Source organism: Octopus sinensis, linkage group LG23, assembly GCF_006345805.1.
Source record: "Octopus sinensis linkage group LG23, ASM634580v1, whole genome shotgun sequence".
Lineage (NCBI taxonomy): Eukaryota > Metazoa > Mollusca > Cephalopoda > Octopoda > Octopodidae > Octopus > Octopus sinensis.
The window spans coordinates 24785062-24806061 of NC_043019.1; the positions used below are offsets into that span (position 1 = coordinate 24785062).

At 37.2% G+C, this 21000-nt stretch overlaps 1 protein-coding gene and 1 long non-coding RNA gene across 4 annotated transcripts in view; one reads left to right on the plus strand and one right to left on the minus strand.

The window, feature by feature from the left end:
- Positions 1–1135: 1135 nt before the first annotated feature.
- The window catches only part of LOC115223532 (WD repeat-containing protein 41), a 20065-nt gene continuing 200 nt past the window's right edge, over positions 1136–21000 (minus strand). Inside the window, exons 1-15 of one of the 3 annotated variants that reach the window (XM_029794164.2) lie at positions 20907–21000; positions 17698–17759; positions 16046–16158; positions 15759–15807; positions 15005–15133; positions 13966–14028; positions 12219–12330; positions 11286–11351; positions 9880–9984; positions 7990–8141; positions 5252–5376; positions 4205–4345; positions 2388–2469; positions 2019–2087; positions 1136–1287 (exon numbers count right to left, since the gene is read on the minus strand). The exon at positions 20907–21000 is cut by the window's right edge and continues 200 nt beyond it. In XM_029794164.2, the coding sequence (XP_029650024.1) occupies positions 1213–1287; positions 2019–2087; positions 2388–2469; positions 4205–4345; positions 5252–5376; positions 7990–8141; positions 9880–9984; positions 11286–11351; positions 12219–12330; positions 13966–14028; positions 15005–15133; positions 15759–15807; positions 16046–16158; positions 17698–17727 (1311 nt within the window). In that variant the 5' untranslated portion in view covers positions 17728–17759; positions 20907–21000 and the 3' untranslated portion in view covers positions 1136–1212. Of the gene's footprint in view, positions 1288–2018; positions 2088–2387; positions 2470–4204; positions 4346–5251; positions 5377–7989; positions 8142–9879; positions 9985–11285; positions 11352–12218; positions 12331–13965; positions 14029–15004; positions 15134–15758; positions 15808–16045; positions 16159–17697; positions 17760–20240; positions 20329–20906 lie in introns of those variants that run through there. The other 2 variants (XM_036512600.1, XM_036512601.1) reach the window with 2 other exon arrangements.
- On the plus strand, positions 6811–17996 carry LOC118767667. Its single transcript, XR_005003584.1, has 3 exons — positions 6811–6929; positions 14320–14354; positions 17810–17996. It is a non-coding gene; the product is annotated as an uncharacterized LOC118767667 (long non-coding RNA).

Below are 21000 nucleotides of genomic sequence, written 5' to 3' on the forward strand. Positions count from 1 at the left end.
TATCACAACTACTATTTCCATTGATATTTATTTCGATGTTCATGTACTTGACTCAGTAGGTCTCCTCAAGCACAGTGGGATGTTCAGAGTCAATAAAATAAGGACCAGTTGAGCATGGTGAGGTTGATGTAATCAACTCCTCCCCACAACCATAAAAAAAAAAAAATTTAGGCTTTATAGTTGAAAGGATTATTGTTGTCATTCATGGCTGTGATAAACAAAATCAGTAGAGCACCAAACAAACTGATGTCCAGCATTTCATGTCTGTTTTACATTCAAATCCCATCAGCACTGACTTGTCTTTCATTCTTCCAGGATTAATTAAATACCAGTTAATTAGGTGGGTCCTCTCAATTGGTTATATTTCACCCACTTCCACAAAATCTGAATTTGTAACCCTGTTAGACATTATTATTAATATTAGTAGTAGTAGTAGTGGGTGTAGTATCATTATTACCAAATTGTTTGAGAATTGAAAAAAATGCCTTGTGATATTTATTGTAGTTCCTTATGTTCTGAGTTCAAATCCTGCTGAAGTCACCTTTGTGTTTCATGCTTTTGAGATCAATAATATAAAGTAACATCACGTACTGGGGTTGGTGGCACTGACTAACACCCTCCCCTCACAATTATTATACATATATACATACATATATATATATATATATATTATACATTTACTGCTTCTCACCTTGCTTCCAGTTTCCCTGGCCTCTTTTCTGCAGTTTCTGCTTAGGTTGGATGTGTTCTCTCCAACACAAAACCCTGCCATTTGTTCCATTCTTTCGTCATCTCTTCTGTGATGTTCAGTATTCTGAGAGATTCAGCTTTCACCACTTCTGCCCATGTTTTGCTTGGTTTTCCTCTTCCACATGGGTCACCTGACACTTCTCTACCCAACTTTCATCACCCATACCCCTTACATACCCATAACAATGCACTCTTCCCTCTTTGTTCATCTGATTCCCCTTACACCCAGTTTTTCTTCTCAACTCATCTGTATTATCATTCATGCATTCTAACATTACACATCCAATGGAGTAAGCATCTTTCATTTCTTTCCAGTTTTTACACGTCCTCTACATTCAGTGCCCTCATCTTAAATACACTTAAATATATAAGAAACATCAGCAACAATGGTTCATTAAATATTTATTTTAAATACTGATTTTTCTTATAGCAATTCGTTTTCTCTTAAATATTAACCCAATCTCATAATGTACAGTTAGCATCTAGTTTCAGTTCCAGAACTCGTATACATCGCTTCATCTCTTCGTGTTCATGATTCTGAGGAAAAGAGAAGAAAACAGAGTAAAACCCAAAGTTATTAAATATGTTTCGATATGAATGAGTGGAGCTTGCATAAGTGAGACTGACACATCTTTATAGAAATGATAACTTCTACTTGTTGGAGTCCATCTGTGCCTGGGAGGAGATAGACTCATACCTGTAAAAGTAGTAAATTACTCATCAATTTTAGTGATCATGATGCTTTGAAAGATAGAACTGTGCTACACACAGAAGAAGAGGCTAATTGAAAGCTAAATGCTTTGATCTGGCACTTGTGCCTGTGCACGTAAAAAAAGCATCCTTCGAATGTTGGGCTACATGTTGTGCTTGAGAAGAGCTGTCAAGTAAAGTGAGATCACAGTCATGGCCGATGCCGGTGTTTCGTAACTGGTAGCCTTGCTGGTGGCACGTAAAAGGCACCCACTACATTTTTGGAGTGGTTGGCAATAGGAAAGGCATGCCAAGTCAGATTGGAACCTAGTGCAGCTTACCAATTTTCAGTCAAACCATCCAACCCATGCCAGCATGGAAAATGGACATTAGATAATGATGATGACTGCTAGTGTTCATGACACACTGCAAGAAATGGATCCATCTGTTGTCTATTAATTTTATTATTCACAGCTGTTTGATATATTAACTATTGAACAAACAACCAGTTAAGTCTCAAGTAATGCTTCCAGACCAGTAATGTTTGTCAGGATTGAAGTTGGTTAAAGATTACTAACCTTCCATGCTATCATCACTCCATCACCTCCACATGTGATTAACCCATCAGCACCAAAGTCAACAAACATCTGAAATATAAGACAACAATTTGTGGACATTTGATAAAGTTAAGGGGCACTCGTCTTGGTAGAGCACAAGGGCAAACTATTTCAGGTCTTCAAATGTATGTCTAATGGGACCTTAAACAGAAATGAGCTCTCAAATGGAGGAGTGGGGGGGGGCAACAGGAGAGCTTTCAGTTGACATGCTAGAAATAGCAGGTAAATCTCTCAAAAGAAAGTATGTTCCCAACCGTAAAAGCTTTCTTTGATTTGATTAGAAATTCATATTGCAACAATTGATACTACAATTATAAAGAAATCTCTTACCTGGACTGCTCCAGAATGACCTAGACATTCCCCAAGAAGTTCAGGACTTTTCGTACTTTCACTGCTTCCAATTTGTAATATGCTGGAAAATTAAAATAAGGAAAAAAGGGTATAAACATTTTAAATACTATTTGAATATTTTCTTTCCATTTTCTAGTGTTAGTTAAGTTGGGATCTTCTTATTTTTTCAGTGAAGGAATTGGAACAAATGGTCTGCTTTTTTCTTGGATAGAGTTTACTGCCAGATCAGCACTAAACTATTAGACTTATGATGAAAAATGCTTTAATTATAATCACCCTAGGACTATATCACCTCATGTGTCTTTCTTGTTTTAAGATCTAGCCTTTAATTTGAGGGAGATTTGACTGATATTTCTAGCAGGCCAAATGACCACATATAGTCACTCTTGCTGCTGAACCCACATTATCCTTGTAAAGGTTTCCTCTTGGCCCACAGTAAGATTTTAACATATGACTTTGTAATCAGTTGTCCAATACCCTTAACCATTTACCTTATTTAAAACAAATTCATTTTATACTAAAAATAACAGAAGGGGTAAAACTTGGGTAACTTACAATAATTCTTTTGTTAATTATGTGTAGACATACATCATCATCGTTATTATTTAATGCCCCTGTTTCCATGCTGGCATCGGTAGGATAGTTTAAAATAAAGTGATGAGCCAGAGGGTGGCTGCACCAAGCTCCAATGTCTACTTTGGCACAGTTTCTACAGGTGAATGCATTTCTTAATGGCAACCACTTCACATAGTTCTGATCACTAAGTACCCACAAAAGAAGATCCCTCAACTGAGTTGGGTAGAATATTGAGAAATATGAAAGTAGGATGGAAAGACAGGAGCTGGTGTCTTGCTGAAGAGTTGAATGCATGGCTTCCTCTTATTTCAGAGTGTGTGGATATATGTGCGATTGAGTTTATGTCGATATATACAGATGTATGTGTGTGTGTGTTGACAGTATTATAATATAAAATCAAATAATTAACTACTGCAGCTAATCCACTCCAAATCAGAATGCTGTGATTATGTCTAATTGTTAAAGCATTCGGTGGACGAGAGGTAAATCTACCCTTATATAAAGTGATGGTGTATACTTTCCCAACTGCAAGACTGATGATAATCAGCTTGATTGTTGAGATGTTGATGACAAGGATATTAAAAAGTGCTTTGCGTGATGGGACAGTTTGGATGATGTGAAGTGGACCTGGATGGGAGTGGCAGATGACCAGATAGTTCAATGAAACAGATTTTTCTTCTAGCGATAGAATAGAGAGGAGACAGCATGTCGGTGGTATAGAGCTGGCAGAAGCGTTAGCACGCCGGGCGAAATGCGTAGCCGTATTTCGTCTGCCATTACATTCTGAGTTCAAATTCCGCCATGGTCGACTTTGCCTTTCATCCTTTCGGGGTCGATAAATTAAGTACCAGTTACGCACTGGGGTCGATGTAATCGACTTAATACCTATGTCTGTCCTTGTTTGTCCCCTCTATGTTTAGCCCCTTGTGGGTAATGAATAGGTGATATAAAGTTGGAATTTGTATTACAAATCTACAATGTTTACATTGTCTACAGTTGTGGCACATTCTTCTGTCATGTTGTACACATTTACAGCTACACATACTGAAACATTAAGTACCCTAGCCATGAACACAGTCTAATGCCCTCAGGAACTTGACCAATAGCCTGTCCAGTGGAAAATTCACATTATTCAATGGCCTGGAAAGATTTTGTTCCACTGAAACTAATAAAAATTAATGTTGTTAGCAACCATTCTTGAGTGTAAAACAAGTACGAACCTTTCTCCAAAGAATCTTTCCATAGGACTGAAATTCTTGTGGATTATAGGAGATCGTAGTTCTGTCATGGGACTTCTCACTTCAGGTTTCCTACCCCAAAGTCGCAGAGATCCATCTTCTGAGCAAGTGGCAAGATAAAGTCTACAGATATTCAAAACAAATTAGGGTAAACAGTAAAAAAATACACAAATACACACACACATGTATATGCACACAGACACACAAATTAGAAAGAAAAAATGTACTCAGTGCCATAATAGGGTATAAAAGTTTATTTAGGTTGATCCAGGGGCCTGTGGCTCTGGATTCCTTGACAAGTTGCCACATCCGCAAACAGGAATAGACTGTACACACAAACACATATAATAGAAGGTTGTAGCTAGTGGATCTGTTGAGTTGTGGAGAAAATGTTTTGCATTAATTATGTTTTATATAATTTAAATTCTAATCTTGTCAGCTTCAACTTTGACCTTTGTCCTTCCACTTCCCAAGTTTAATTCTTGGAACCCTCTCTGAAAATTTGTCATCCCTTTATGCCCGTGTTAGAAACTGTTATTTTATTAGTACTCATGTGTTAGAGAAGAATATGTCTTTAGATTTACTTGGGACACATACCTTCTGATGGTCTTCCACCAATCACATTTAACCCTTTCATTAACAACCTGGCTGAAACCGGCTCTAACTCTATAGTACAAATGTCTTGTTTTCCTAAGTTTTGAATTAAAATCTTCCACCAAACCTTAGTCACAATTTATGTTCTTAACACTAGCTGAATGATAACTAAGTTATTTTACTAATTTTTTGTTATATTTAAAGTAGCTGAAAGAAACACAGAGCATCTCAAAATAAATACAGTGATGAAAGGGTTAAGGAAATGTCAGTGATTAAATGAAATACCATTTTTTTTAAATGCAAAACCAGAATATAAATAAGACATTACAAATGAAAAGTATTGACTATCTTAACGAAGCATATTCTCAGACAAAACAATTAATTAATCTAAGAAACTAGTACAAAATGAAAGTTAATCAATATGTCAATACTCACCCATTACAAACTAAATCCATGTGTAATATTTTAGAATAATGGGCCACAGTCTTCTTCACTACAAAGCGTCGAGTCTCCACATCATATATACAAAATCCTGCTCCAATAGCAGCAAATATATAACGCTGAAGTCAAAATAAATTATTTAACATGAAAATATAGAAAGGATTCAAGGAATAATTCATGTGATTTTATTGGCTTTTATTTTATCAGGCCCAGGAGGATGAAAGATAAAGGTGACTAGTTCTAAGATACTTACTTTGTGTATGTATGTAGTGATTCTGTCTATCTATCTATTTATATACACACACATACACACACGCATATATGCAAGGGTATCACAAAAGGCCTGGTTGGAAGCCCAACCTTCTGAGTTCTTTTACAGGGCTTAGAAAAACTAAAGGACCACTGCAATGAGTGTGTGAATCTGAGCAGGGGAATATATTGAATAAAATCATAATTAACTGGTCATCCTGTATTTTTCTTTTACCCAAAGACTGGAACTTTTCAGCACCCCCTCATATATATATATAAAATACAAAAAAGGGACAACAAAACATCCAGATAGACAATACAAAGAAAACAAGGATGGGTCATTCAGAGTTTTCTTTCCTCAGTCAAGTTCCAGATTATCAGAGTGGTTGGCATTAGGAAGGGCATTCAGCCATAGAAACATTGCCAGATCAGACTGGGCCTGGTGCAGCCTTCTGGCTTCCCAGACCCCAGTTGAACCGTCCAACCCATGCTAGCATGGAAAGTGGACACTAAATGATGATGATGATATACTCGAGATTGCTCCAATCTGGCCATCCCCAAGGAAAAACTAAGCTGTATACAAGGCATCATAAGGAAGAATGGAGAATTATACATTTTCAAAATTTATTTATTGAAGCATTATTCTCATCAAATTCTAATCTTCATAATGCTTTTATGAATAAATCTTGAAGATGTCTAATTCTCCATTCTCCATTATGATGTCTTGATCCCACACTCTGTCTGTTGTGTGAAATCCAATGGAGCAAACTCAGGATTTAACTATCAAGTTTCCAACTATTCAATGTGGTTGGCCAGATCTGGATTATATATATATATATATATATATATATATATATATCAACATCGTTTAGCGTCCGTTTTCCATGCTAGCATGGGTCGGACGGTTCAACTGGGGTCTGGGAAGCCAGAAGGCTGCACCAGGCCCAGTCTGATCTGGCAATGTTTCTACGGCTGGATGCCCTTCCTAACGCCAACCACTCCGTAAGTGTAGTGGGTTCTTTTTATGTGCCACCGGCACAGGTGCCAGACGAGGCTGGCAAACGGCCACGATCGGATGGTGCTTTTTACATGCCACTGGCAATATATATATATATATATATATATATAATGCACTGCAATGTATATCAGTTGTCTTATGTTATACAAGAATGTGTAGACCTAGATGTTCTCATTAACTGTTATAATCCCAGAATTGTTTTAAACTTTAGCTAGATATATATTCTCCTATAGAATTTATATGCTCTACAGTGTGTTATGAAATTTTGCTGTAATTATATTTCAGGACATGATCTAAGAGCAAAAGCCAGTGCAGCACCTTTCCCACTTCTTTGTTGTGTTCAAAATATTGACGAGTAACATAATGACAGCAATTTAATTTGTCGAAACCCATCGTTAACGAAAGGTTTGTATATCTTATTTCCATGACAGAAATCAATTGTAGACCTCAGAATAAATAACATTTACTAACTGAAGTTAACAGATTACATCATTCAAAATTTACGACATATGACTGCATGATATTCCATAGTGTGATATCATATACCACAGTATGGTATACGTCAGCATGATTTTGTTATACTGCAATATTATACACTGCAGCAGCAAGGCAGCGAGCTGGCAGAATTGTTAGCACCAGAAAAAAAATGCTTAGTGGCATTTCCTCTGATTTTGCATTCTGAGTTCAAATGCCACTGGGGTCGGCTTCCTTTTGGGGGTGGATGAAATAAGTACTAGTCCAGCATTGCTCTCTCCCCAACAATTGCTGACCCTGAGCCAAAATCTGAAACCAATATTATTCACTACAGTGTGATAAACTACAGACTATCAGATGTTGTTACACATCACTGGTCACAAAGTGCTTTGCATTGTTTTAGCCATCAAATGGCACCCCCCAGCTGGCTAGGTGAGCAAGCCAACATTCCCACTTCATTGAAAGGGGACAGGAGCAAGGTCAAATTAAGTGTTTTGCTCAAGAACACAACATGCCACCGGTCTGAGAATCGAACCCACAATCTAGTGATTGTAAGTGCAACAGCCTAACCACAAGGCCACATGCCTTCACACAATATGATACAGCACAGTATAACATACTAGTGTGTTTTTTTTTTATTCTGCACTATAAATTAATAATAAAATAATGAAATTATTGTATACAGTGCTCAGGTGCACCACAACTTGTCAGAAAGTGCATATAAAGTACATGCAGTAATGTACAAATGTCTGGAAAGCGAACAATGTATGAGTCAGATACATGCTTGTGTGTGTATGGAGGGGAGAAAATCAGGTGTAGTGTTGGCGAATCTCAGGAAGCATGGAAGTTTTGAAGGATGCATGATATGCTACAGTATAATAAACTACAATGTGATATACCACAGTATTACAGAATGACACAGTCACAACATAATAAGTTATAGTATAACAGCCAACCAAATGAAAATGAGCCATGAAAATGTTATACGTACGTTTTCTGCACAAAATACATGTTGAACACTGTAGGGAAATAATTTACTGTTGCCTTTATAATCTGGGATAGAATTGATGCTGTGAGTAGGTTTTAGTTTTGCCGACCAAACAATGATCATTCCATCAATGGAACCACTACAGAACATTTTATCTGAAAATTGAAAAGGAAACGCCATGTCTGGATTTGAAAGATCTGCTATAAGAAATGCTTTATATATTATTGATATTATTATAATTATTATCATTATTATTATTATTATCACTGTCATCATCACCACCAAAACTTCCTCCACCACCATCATCACCACCATATCCACCACCAAAACCACATACATATGCATGTATATGTGTGTGTGTATGTATGTGTCCATTTTGTCGGTGCTTGTGTTAATTATGTGTCAATTTACATCCCATAACTTAGCAGTTCAATAAATAGAGTTCAATAAAATATGTACCAGACAGAAATAAGTACTGGGGTTGATATCAACTAAAGCCTTTGAAAGTGGTGCCCCAGCATGGCCACAGTGACAGAAACCAGAGAAAGTTTTACTAATTAATTTGTCCTATTTTACATCCATTTGTCTGTGACTGTGACAGCTATTGATGTGTCATCCCATGTCAGCCCTGATCACTCAGACATTCCATCCATGACGTTCCCATAATTTTCCACCTAACTTAATGTATCTTAGGACAACATGACCCAATGTATTCTTTATTTCTTTTTTAAGATGGTATGGTGTGATTTTAAATAAGATTTGATTGCTCTTTCTAGCAGGTTGAATGACCACATAGAAGCACCATTCACTGGTTCATGATTGAAATGGTTTATTTGTTAGAGCACTCTTTTAAGAAAGCCATTTTCTAACTGGTTACGCTTTTAAAACAAACCACTCATCTATGAAGTGGGAGTGGAGAGGAATGGACTGTGGTGTTTTTGTCACAGTTATGGTTTCTGTGGCCAGATTTCTCATTAAGAGATTATCAAATTGGAAAATTAGTCACTGCGCAAGAAACAAACTACTGCTTATTCAATTTAACACAGAAAACTGGTACTGAGGGATAGATTTTGCAGTTGTATTCTCTTCCTGTTGTCAAGCCTCACCTGTTTTTCCAGAGAAGGGATTTCTTCTTATGTTCTACAAAAGGCTATGGGTAAGCCACATCATCATCATCATCATCATTTAGCATCCGCTTTCCATGCTAGCATGGGCTGGACGGTTCAACTAGGGTCTGGGAAGCCAGAAGGCTGCACCAGGCTCAGTCTGATCTGGCAATATTTCTACAGCTGGATGCCCTTCCTAATGCCAACCACTCCGTGAGTGTAGTGGGTGATTTTTACGTGCCACCGGCACAGGTGCCAGACAGGGCTGCCAAACGACCACAGTCAGATGGTGCGTTTTACGTGCCACCGGCATGGGGGCCATGTGAGGCTGGCAACGGCCACGATCGGATGGTGCTTTTTACGTACCACTGGCACGGAGGCCAGTCGGGGCGGCGCTGGCAACGGCCACAATCGGATGGTTCACTTACGTGCCACTGGCACTGGTATCACAGCTGCAATTTCCATTGATGTTGATCGACTTCGATTTTGGTTCTGATTTCCTCTTGCCTCAACAGGTCTTCACAAGTAACTCTAACATAACCAAATAGCTACTGTGTGCTTGTTATCGGGAGGCAAGTGGACAGTGGACAGTTGCCATGAGTCTGGGGACACACTACCAATCAATGGGCTTTGTGGTTTGTTATTCATTGCTTTTCTCAGAGGCTTACAATGTTATGATGACTTCGATGTGCAAGGGGAAAATGACGTGATGTCAACTTCAACACAATATAAGCACATTGTTACTGTATTTATGGAGGGAAAAACAAAACCCAACCAGCATAGTTACCTGAGATTGTCACAAGGGATTGAATTGGTTCACGGTGTGGTCCTAAGTTTCGTTCAAAGGAGATTTCTGCTGAAGATGTACCTTCGTATGTCACACTGTACACTTCTGCAAACAAGCAATTGAAAATGCATTTAAGATAATATTTTAATTCAAGTGGGGAATAGTATATAGAAATTTAACAATATTTGTGAGGAATGCAGGTAAACGGTGATGTATATACACAAAATAAATATAGGAACTAGTCTATTAACTCATTACAATGAAGAAGTTGTATGTTTTGCAAAAATATTTAATTTGAAAATTAATTTATACATTTTACAAATGGCGTAGGAGTGGCTGTGTGGTAAGTAGCTTGCTTACCAACCACATGGTTCTGGGTTCAGTCCCACTGCGTGGCACTTGGGCAAGTGTCTTCTACTATAGCCTCGGGCCGACCAAAGCCTTGTGAGTGGATTTGGTAGACAGAAACTAAAAGAAGCATGTCGTATATATGTGTGTATATAATATGTTTGTGTGTCTGTGTTTGTCCCTCAACATCGATTGACAACCGATGCTGGTGTGTTACGTCCCCGTAACTTAGCGGTTCAGCAAAGAATAAGTCCTGGGGGCGATTTGCTCGACTAAAGGCGGTGCTCCAGCATGGCCACAGTCAAATGACTGAAACAAGCAAAGGAGTAAATATAATTAGATTGAATATTGCTAAAGTTATATACATTTTCAGAATTGCTGAAGCATGGAATAACCTACTCACTTCAGCTGTTAACAGTCGGGACACTCCATCCTTCAAAACTTCCATTCACCAACACCACACCTAATGTTCTGCTTCTGTTTCTTGTTTTTCTTTTTCTTTTTTAATGACTTATTATTCACTTTCCTGTATTTTTGTACATTATTCTATATACTATGCATGCACTTATGGCTAAATTTTCTGATGAGTTGTGGTGCACCTGAGCACTGTTTATAACAGAATTGTTAGCACACCGTGCAAAATGCTTAGCAGTATTTCGTCTGTCTTTACATTCTGAGTTCAAATTCTGCCGAGTTAAGCTTTCAGTGTTGATGAATTAAGTATTTACAAGCATGCTTGTAAATACTACAAAATTAAGAATTATTTACAAGAATGCTTAAGGACATTCATACAAGCAATGTCCTTACTTTTCAATCTTCACTGAAAATATGTCCAGCTTTAGAAATATTACCTTGCTTGGAAACAAGTGAGTATTGGTGGCAGAAAGGGCTTCTGGCAGCAGAAAATCTACCACAATAATAAATTCTGTCTCCTCCATGCAAACTTGGAAAAGTGGACATTAAAATAATGATGATGATGATGATGTAGATATTACTGGTTACTATAGAACCAGGCTAGAGTTTACTTTGTAGAACCAGTGAAACAATGAAAGGCTTACCAAGTTGTTTCTCAGATGCTGCTACAATACGGTTATTAGTGATGCTGAGTAAAGCTATTACAGGAACTGTCAAAGAGAAAAAGAGACAAAAAATGAAAAATAATTAAAATTTCCACTTGTTTCATTTACTTTGAGTCTACACTATTGGCTGAGATGACTGACACCCCTCTTGCTCTCTTGTAATATCTTATTTTCTAAAGGCTGGCAGAAATTTAGGGATATATTTTGCTGTTGTTATGGAGACAAAATAGAGCAAATGGCCTCTATGTCCGTTGCCAGAGCAGAACATAACAGTTACAGTCATATTTGGATTTTGGGCCATGTGGTCACTAGTCCAACACCTTAATAACCAGCGGGTTGTGAGTCTCAAACCATCACAGTTGAATTCTCTACAACCTTAATTCTGCTGGGACTGATTACTGGCCACAATTGATGGCCATCAAGGATGGTTATCAGCTAAAGGTGTATTAAGTCTTTAGAAACAACTACTGAAACATGATGTCAGTAAGGGAGCCTGTACATGGTCACTCAATCTGTTAGAAAGAACAGCCAAACTTCCTTCAAATCATGCCTTACGTCTTAAAAAAATAAGGAACATTATATATTAGACGATGTAGTTGTTGGTAATAACTGACCTTGGGAGATGTTAACCCTTTTGAGACCAACCCGGCTGAAACCAGCTCTGGCTCTGTAGTACAAATGTCTTGTTTTCATAAGTTTTGAATTAAAATCTTCCACCAAATCTTAGTCACAATTTATGTTCCTAACATTAGCTTAATGATAACTAAGTTATTTTACTAAATTCTTTGTTATATTTAAAATTGATTGAAAGAAACACAGAGCATCTCAAAATAAATACAGTAACGAAAGGGTTAAACAACAATCTTCAACATACAAACCTTAAATGTGACCATCTCAATAACAGTTACATACCTAAGTTGACACTGCGGTTGTATTTATGTAGAAGTTTGCCCTCTTTGTTCCACACACATATCTCCTGACCTCCAGAAGCAAACATTTCTCCATCATTTAAAGGAATCAAGCACTGAAACAGCAGCAAATCAAAGACAGCTTCATTAAAAAACTACAATAACATTTCAACTGCATATAAATTGACTGCAATTATGTATTAAATAAATAGATATATAAGATAAGTTAATTAATTAATTTTATAAAGAATAGTATAATTGGTGTCTTTGTGTGTATGTTTCTCTCTCTTTCTTTCTCTTTCTACACACACACACACACACACACAGAAACATAGTTACAGACTTGGCTATGTGGATAGAGAGTTCACTTTGTTCTCAAGGTACTATGGTTACAGGGTTAATGTAGAAACATCTCCTGTAACCCATGGATTGACCAATGCGTTGTGAGTGGAATTAGTCAAAACTATACAGAAGTCTGTCACACACACACACACACACAAATATATATTTGTTTGTGTGTGTGTATGATTGTACATGTGTGTGTCTATATTAATATTGACATTGTGTGTCTCACATGAAAGCTTAAAACCAGTGATATTCATTGATATCCCCTGCCAAAACATGACTCTTTCGTACTGCACTTTGGATGATGATGGGTATAAGGATCATTTATTTGGGAAACAGTTTTAAGGGATTAGTAAAATGGAAAGGCATCTGGCAATAAAACTGCCTAAATAATACGTATTCAACCAAACCCAAACTAGCATGGGGAAATAGCCATAAAATGAATGAACACTATTTATATGTGTGTGTGTGTTTGTGTAGGGGGATTCAATGCTATTTAATTGTGATTCTGTCTTGAGAAATTTCAGGTACATACATGATCATCTATTACTGCCATAATGAGTTTATTTTTCTGGATTGTTAATGCACGAATTCCATATATTTTGGAAAAAAATAATACAGTTCCCATGACTTTCGGAAACATTTTTTCATGCTCAGAGTTGCTGAAGCATGGAATAAACTGCCTGCGTCAGTTGTTGACTGCCATGACACTGCATCCTTTAAGGCCCTCATGCTTTCCGAAATCCGCCGAAACTACACCTGATTATATATACACTTTAGATGAGTTGTAGTGCACCTGAGCACTGTACACAATTATTATTATTATTATTATTAAATATTAAATATTCTTAACCCGTTCATTACCAACCCGGTTGAAACAGGCTCTGGCTCTGAGTACAAATGTCTTGTTTCCATAAGTTTTGAATTAAAATCTTCCACCAAACCTTAGTCACAATTTATGTTCCTAACACTAGCTGAATGATAACTAAGTTATTTTACTAAATTCTTTGTTATAATTAAGTAATTGGAAGAAACACAGAGCATCTCAAAATAAATACAGTAATGAAAGGGTTAAAGGGTTAATTCTTTTATTGTGGTGTTATTGATATTATCAATAATCGTATTAGGCTTACTTAAATCTATCCTGTTTTAAATTGACATCATTTCAAAGATTAAAATATTGTTAGTTTCATTATGGTTGAAACAGTATGAGATTTAATGAATAAAAAATAATTAAGGTTTGATTACCCATGTCTTTAAACTAAGATGATGTCACTGTCTGTCATTTCTCTCTCTTTTAACAATTATTGAAATTTACAAACTTATCCTTCCAGTAATATTAGTGTGGCAGTATTGATTTGAAATAATTAAATAATTAATTCAATGAGTAATAAATAGAAACTAACCCGAACAGAACCGGAATGATCTGTAGCAATATGTAGACAAGATCCAGTGTCAATATCCCACACCTGGAAATGTAACAATAATTTAAGATCAACTGATATGATATGGCTTCAAACAAACAAAAAAACAAAAGCAAGATGATTGTGTGGAAGGTGCAGGAGTGGCTGTGTGGTAAGTAGCTTGCTTCCCAACCACATGGTTCTGGGTTCAGTATTGCCTTTCATTATCAGAATTAATAATTAAACTTATGTTTATTTCTCCTCATGACTGATTTTAATTTTAATTAATTAAAATATCTTGGATCACAACATTATGAGTATTATAAGCAACAACTTTACTAAATATTTTTCATGCAGAAGACGCCCTTGAGATCCGCTGCTTCTACTCAAAGGTATGTATTGACCTTATTCTCTCTTATTTATTTATTTATCATTTTCATGAAAATGAAGACCTTTGGAAGTATGCTGTGTGTGGGAAGACCTGGCAGGACAAGTGAGACCATAATCCATGGCCTCTACCTGGGACGTAGCCAGCCCACTTATGCATACCTTTCCTTCTTGTGACACAAACCCTACTTGTGAAGACCTGTTGAGGCAAGTGAAAATCAAAATCGAAATCGATCAACATCAAGGAATTGTAGCTGTGATACCAGTGCCGGTGGCACATAAGAGAATCATCTGAACGTGGCTGTTGCCAGCGCTGCCCCGAATGACCTCCGTGCCGGTGGCACGTAAAAAGCACCATCCGATCGTGGCCGTTTGCCAGCCTCGTCTGGCACCTGTGCAGGTGGCACGTAAAAAGCTCCCACTACACTCACAGAGTGGTTGGCGTTAGGAAGGGCATCCAGCTGTAGAAACACTGCCAGATCAGACTGGGCCTGGCGCAGCCTTCTGGCTTCCCAGACCCCAGTTGAACCGTCCAACCCATGCTAGCATGGAAAACAGACGTTAAACGATGATGATGATGATGATGATGTTGAAGACATTGCAAGAAAAAAAAAGTGTCAATCATTAAAGCAAACTTAATGTAAAAGGGACAAACCCGTATCTGTCGATCAGCAGAGCCAGTTAAGAGCAGATTTTGTACTTGATGTCCATTATCTAATTTAAGGGGCAACAGGCAGGTAATAGGAAGTGTGTGACCCTGCAGGGTGCATAGTTTCTGGACAAACTGCAACAAGAAAGCAAACATGTTAATAATTACATTTCAACACGAATAAATGTCCACCATTCACTGCATTCGCCTCCCTGACATCTCTCACATAAACTGACTTACCTACCCACTCCACCCTGTCCATTCCTCTGGACCACTTCCCTTTTATTCACCTTCCTGCTACACAAGGGTACACCCTGGCACATCTTCACCACCCTTTTCTCTCTCTTTTCTAACTAGGGCTGCTATGTATCTCCTCTACAACAAGGCACTTGTTTCTGTCTCTCTCTGTCATACTTTGACTCCTCATCACCTGGCCATAGCCATCTCCCTCAACACTATTCCCACTTGAGTTGAGAGGCCTTGTCTTGTGAGTTACTTGGTGATATCACTGCTGCCAGTGCCATGTAAAATGCACCCAGTACTCACCATAAGTTGGTTGGTATTAGGAAGGGGACCAAGCCATAGAAACCATGAAAAAACAGACACTGCAGCTTGGCACAGGCCTCTGGTTCACTAGTTCTTGTCGAACCATCCAACCAGCCAACCAATAATAGCATGGAAGGAGGACCTTAGATGACAATGAGGAGGAACTGAGGTTAATGATGAGCAATCTTGATACAAAATTTCACAAAATTCTTACCTCAACATCCCAAATGATGATGGTAGCATCATCAGCAGCTGAAGCAAACCTGAAGAGAGAGATATAAAATGGTTTTGTTAGCAAAGAAGTCTTTCCTTGTTGCTGGGTTGCAAGGGAGTCGTTTTGGTTGTTTTAAAACAGGTTTGTTGTAGCTTATGATTATTGGTCAGAAATACTGAGCAGAGTCTATATGTATGTGTATGTGTTAGAGAGAGAGGAGTGTGTGTCTGTGTGTGCGTATGTGTATGTGCATGCATGATGAAAGAGGAAATAAAAATGGAGCAAACCTTCTGTTGTCAAGTCGCAGAAGTTTGCGGACAATATCTTTGTGATCTTCAAGTAAATGTATTTCTGTATATAAATTGTAAGGCTGGCCATGATCCAAAGTGTCTGGTTTTTCCTGACAAAAAAAAAAAGAAATTTAGATGTAACAGTCAGCACCACCATGAACAATTTCTTCATTTTCTTCATTATTATCAATGCCACCACTGTTATTAACTTCTTCCTCCACCTCATCACCTTTCTAATAATCTATTCATTAAAAAATTTTTAGACCAAATTTCATCATTATATTCCAAATATCAGGGATATTGCAGTTGTTGTACATCATAGATGACAACTTTTAATTAATCTAATTAATAGGCAGACCTTCACTCAAAAACAGTGTACAATGATGCACTGTAAGTGCACCTTCCACCACCACCACCACCACCACTACTATCACTGTTCCAGTTGCACATTGAATTGACAGTGATTTAAGTCACTCTTCCACATCCACTTTTCCATCTTCCATCTCCAGCTTTTGACATTCCAAACCCTTGCTAAACATTTCCTCTAATCCTTTCTTCTTAACATTGCAATTTTCTAAAACAAACTGTCACAAACACACTTGGCTTTGCTGGCCAAATTGGAGCATAAAAAGTTTATTTGTAAGACAGGCCAAACTAAATGGATAAATGGGACACACACACACACTCACACACACACACACACACTCACTCACACACACACACACATGCATGCATTGTATATATATATATATATCATGTGATCACATGACCGACCAGACCATCAGATGTTATTACACATCGCTGGTCACAATGCGTTCGCATTGTTTTAGCCTTCGAATGACACCACCCCGCTGGCTAAGCGAGCAGGCCAACAGAAGAAAGAGTGGGAGAAAGAGTGGTGAAAGAGTACAGCAGGGATCACCACCCCGTGCCGGAGCGTCGTGGAGCTTTTAGGTGTTTTCGCTCAATAAACACTCACAACGCCCGGTCTGGGAATCGACCGTGATCCTGCGACCACGGAGCCGCTGCCCTAACCACTGGGCCATATATATATATATATATACACACAGTGTACATTTAAACACATAAGAGGTATCCGTCATAGGATTCCTTGCACGCTAGAAGGAACAGCTAAAATCCAAACCACTATTAGGGATAAACTTCGAAGGGAATGAAAAATAAAAACATTTACCATCTATCTCTGGACCATGGTTTCAGACTTTTTTTTTAGCAAATAAAATAATTTGCTAGGCGAAGTCTTTATAATTTTTCAAAATTATAATGTATAAGCTTTACCCAACTCAGTTGAGTCTTGCAAGTACCGGGTGACCTCACCACTGCTGGAGCCATGTAAAAAAACACCCAGTATGTTCTGTCAAGGGTCATCTGTTCTAATCAAACTCCCGAACCCATGCTGGCAGGGAAATAAATTATATACTTATATATATTGTACAAGGTTTGACTCTGGATTTCACTTATGAACATTTTAAAGACAAAACTTTATAGATCTTAACTTGGATGACTGAAATACACTGAAGAACATACACACACATATGATTAATTAGTAAAAACCTCAGTGTGCGTGTGTGTGTGTGAATTTGTTTCCATTTACCTTATTACTCAACCTTAAATATTTGTGTTTAACTCACTTGTTCAGGTGAATCATCTGCGTTTCTCATGTTCTTCTGTGTGAATGCAAAAGCAACTGGTTCTGAAATTAAAGAAATTACTTCTATAAAACCATTTCTTATTTTTGCTTAGGAACAAGACCAAGAATTTTGAATAAGCCTGTGATATACAGGGTAAAAAGTCAGGTAAGCGTAGCAGGATTTGATCTCATAATTTTGAGAACTGAAGCAAAATATTAAACATCAGTAAGTTCAGCTGCAGGGAAAATTGATAACTAAGCAATGATCCATTCTTTTTTCTTTTAATCTTAATTATAGAATTGGACCATTTTCAGTGTTGGAATTTAAGTTTTCTCTTCTATATGTTTGTGTATATGGGAACGTTTTAATTCTGTGAATAAAAGAAAAATATTCCTGCTAGATTTACACATTTTTGTCAATTTATTCAATAGGAATATTGATCTATAAAAAAATTATGAAAATCATAGATTTGTTGCAATTTTTCCACCATTTGAATCTTATTCTGGATGTGCAAAATCAACTGACATGTAATAAAAGTGAGAGGTTGCTGGGGCATTTAAAGATTAGCTGAGATGTTGATGTGAGACTGCTTTACACCTAGATGGATATGTGATGTGTATGGAAAGGAACACTGGAATCTGTTGGTGTTTTGATAAACAACCATTTATTCTTTTTGTACACACACACACAAAAAAAAAACCGATAGTTGTTATTACTAACAGCAAAAGGTTTTTGTTCTTGGTGCAGTTGTAGCAGCTGATAAAGTGTGGTTAGTTGCTTGCTGGCAACCAACTTCTAATGTTGTGCATCCTCCAGCTGGTCATTGTCTTCATGTTGTCAGCTGCTATCCACCATCTCTGTTGGTCAACTCGTACAGCATCTGTCAATGCTCTCTCTGCTGCATCCTAAAGCTTTCTGTCTGGTAGTCACAACATACTGAATTTATACTGGTTGATAGGCTCAGAAGGAATCACTGCTGGAGCCTATTTGATGCAAAGTCATGATTGATTAGATTTTGTTAGTCATGTAAGCAATATTCTAGTGAATTGTGATATTGGATGAGAACAAATGATTTGCATTTGGGTGGATGATGATGATATCAAATGATACCTGGAAGAAGAAGACCAAGACAAATAGGACCCAAGATTAGCAGATTTGCTGGAGTGTTGAATAAAATCATTGTGGTATTTAGTTTTCATTCTCTAATTACAGAGTTTATACAACGTTGGCATAAACTTTCATTCTTCATGGAGGAGAGAGAGTGATAAAATAAAGTGTGAATCAAGCAGTAAGGCAGATTTAATATTTCTATAATTGCTCAAGATATAAATAAATGGAATTATAATAAAAAACTAAACAGTGCAAAGATGAAAGATAAAGTCAGAGGTAAAGAGAGATTTACGCTCAGAAACTAGAGATACAGAAATAAATACTAAAATACATTTAGTTGTGTTTGTCCATCTTTGACCACCCTAACTACGTAATATCCAGCAGAAGTACTTTCTCCTTCCATTCTAAACATTTGTACCAAACCCGAATCCAAATAGATTTCTGATCCTTTTATTTCAACTTTATATTATCCCCTATAAGGTGTCAATACCTTTAGAATCAGTGATCACTTATCTAAAGGCCAAGACAGGACTATAGTTTCAATTGAACCCAATTTACTTCACCCTCATCACTAATTTCTTTAAAAGCTATGTGTCTCATTTCTCCTCTAAATTTAATGTGTCCTTTCTTTGACAAAGGGTTCGTCTGCTGTTTCTAGCTGGTCAACTAGTTTAAAATATGGGTAATTTCTATCCAGTTTAAAATCTAGGGCTTTCAGAGGTTGATAAAACAGTAGTTAAATATGAAAAAAAAAAAGTATAATCGATTGAACTTTTAATAGCAATTCTCAAACATGGCCGAAGGACACACTAAAACCCAAAATAAAAAAAAAATGTTTGAACAAATAAGGGAGAGAACTCTTGATAACCGTTTATAATTTATTCTTCGGTTAAGTTGGACATGCAAGAATAAGGAAACTAAACGAGACACCAGAACAAACAGTGACAATTTTTGGTTTTAAATTATTCTACGAGTTGAAATGTCTAGTGACAACATGTAGTTCTAACAATAGCTTCGGTGTCGAAAGGCAACGTATGTATGATTGACTGAATTGATTTCAAGCCAGTTGTTAGAATTAGAAGGCCCCAATGAATAAAGACATGTACGTGTGAATGAACACATACACACACACACACACACACACACACACAAGTCACTGATCGTTTTGATTGATTTACTTTCATAACTGTTCGTCTCATAAACCTTCGAACATTCAAGACGTTTCCCTATCGACTCTACCTCAGTACATAGCTAGGGTTTATTCTATTCATTTCCGAGGGACTGAAGCAAAAAAAAAAAAAGAAAAAGAAAAAAATGCGAAGAAAAACAGACCACACCAGGATTCGAACTTCGAACGTTCAGACACGAAACCAAACTGCACATTCATTTGACCAGTGTGCTAATGTTTACCGCCAACTAACTCTTCCATTTACCTTATTCTTCCCTTAATAATTAATCAAGGTATCATAGAAAACCTGCAGGTCCGTGTGACGATTGCTTGCCACATCGCAGCCATCCTGTTTTCATATTTTCTCAGTTGACATGTAAGTTGAATGGTGAGTGTGTGATGTTCATGCCTTCGTGTTGGAGAGACAGTGTGCTAAGACATGCCTACAAACAACAAATGAATCGGGAGCAATTATTGTTTTAAAGTGATTTTTTAAATATTCCCCTTTACCGTAATTGTAACATCACTCTGTGGTGGTGATGGTGTGTGTGTGTGTGTGCGCGCGTGCATGTGTGTGTGTGCGTGCATGTATGTGTGTGTGTGTGCGTGTAAACATAATTTATATTAAAGCAAGCGCTCACACCCTTTTCACACATCCGCTCATTATGATAAACACACACAACACCGAGCAATGAAGCTTGGAAATTAAAAGAGGTATAATTCATCAATGAATGCTGTCCAACTCGAACCCTGATTCGAGTGGCCAAAGAAGGTAATGAATGGGAACAGGGTCGTGTTTTGATTTTAGGGATGTGACAGGCGACCAGGAGGAAATAAATTAACGAGTTGATCATATTAATACAATATCGATATATACTGATCAAATGACTCTTTTGAGAAACACGTATTAAATAATCGAATATAAACATACCTTAATGAATATCTATCACGATCATGATTTTATATATAAAATATTGTTTACCATTATTATAAAATACACGTTAATGTAAAATCTCTACCGGTGT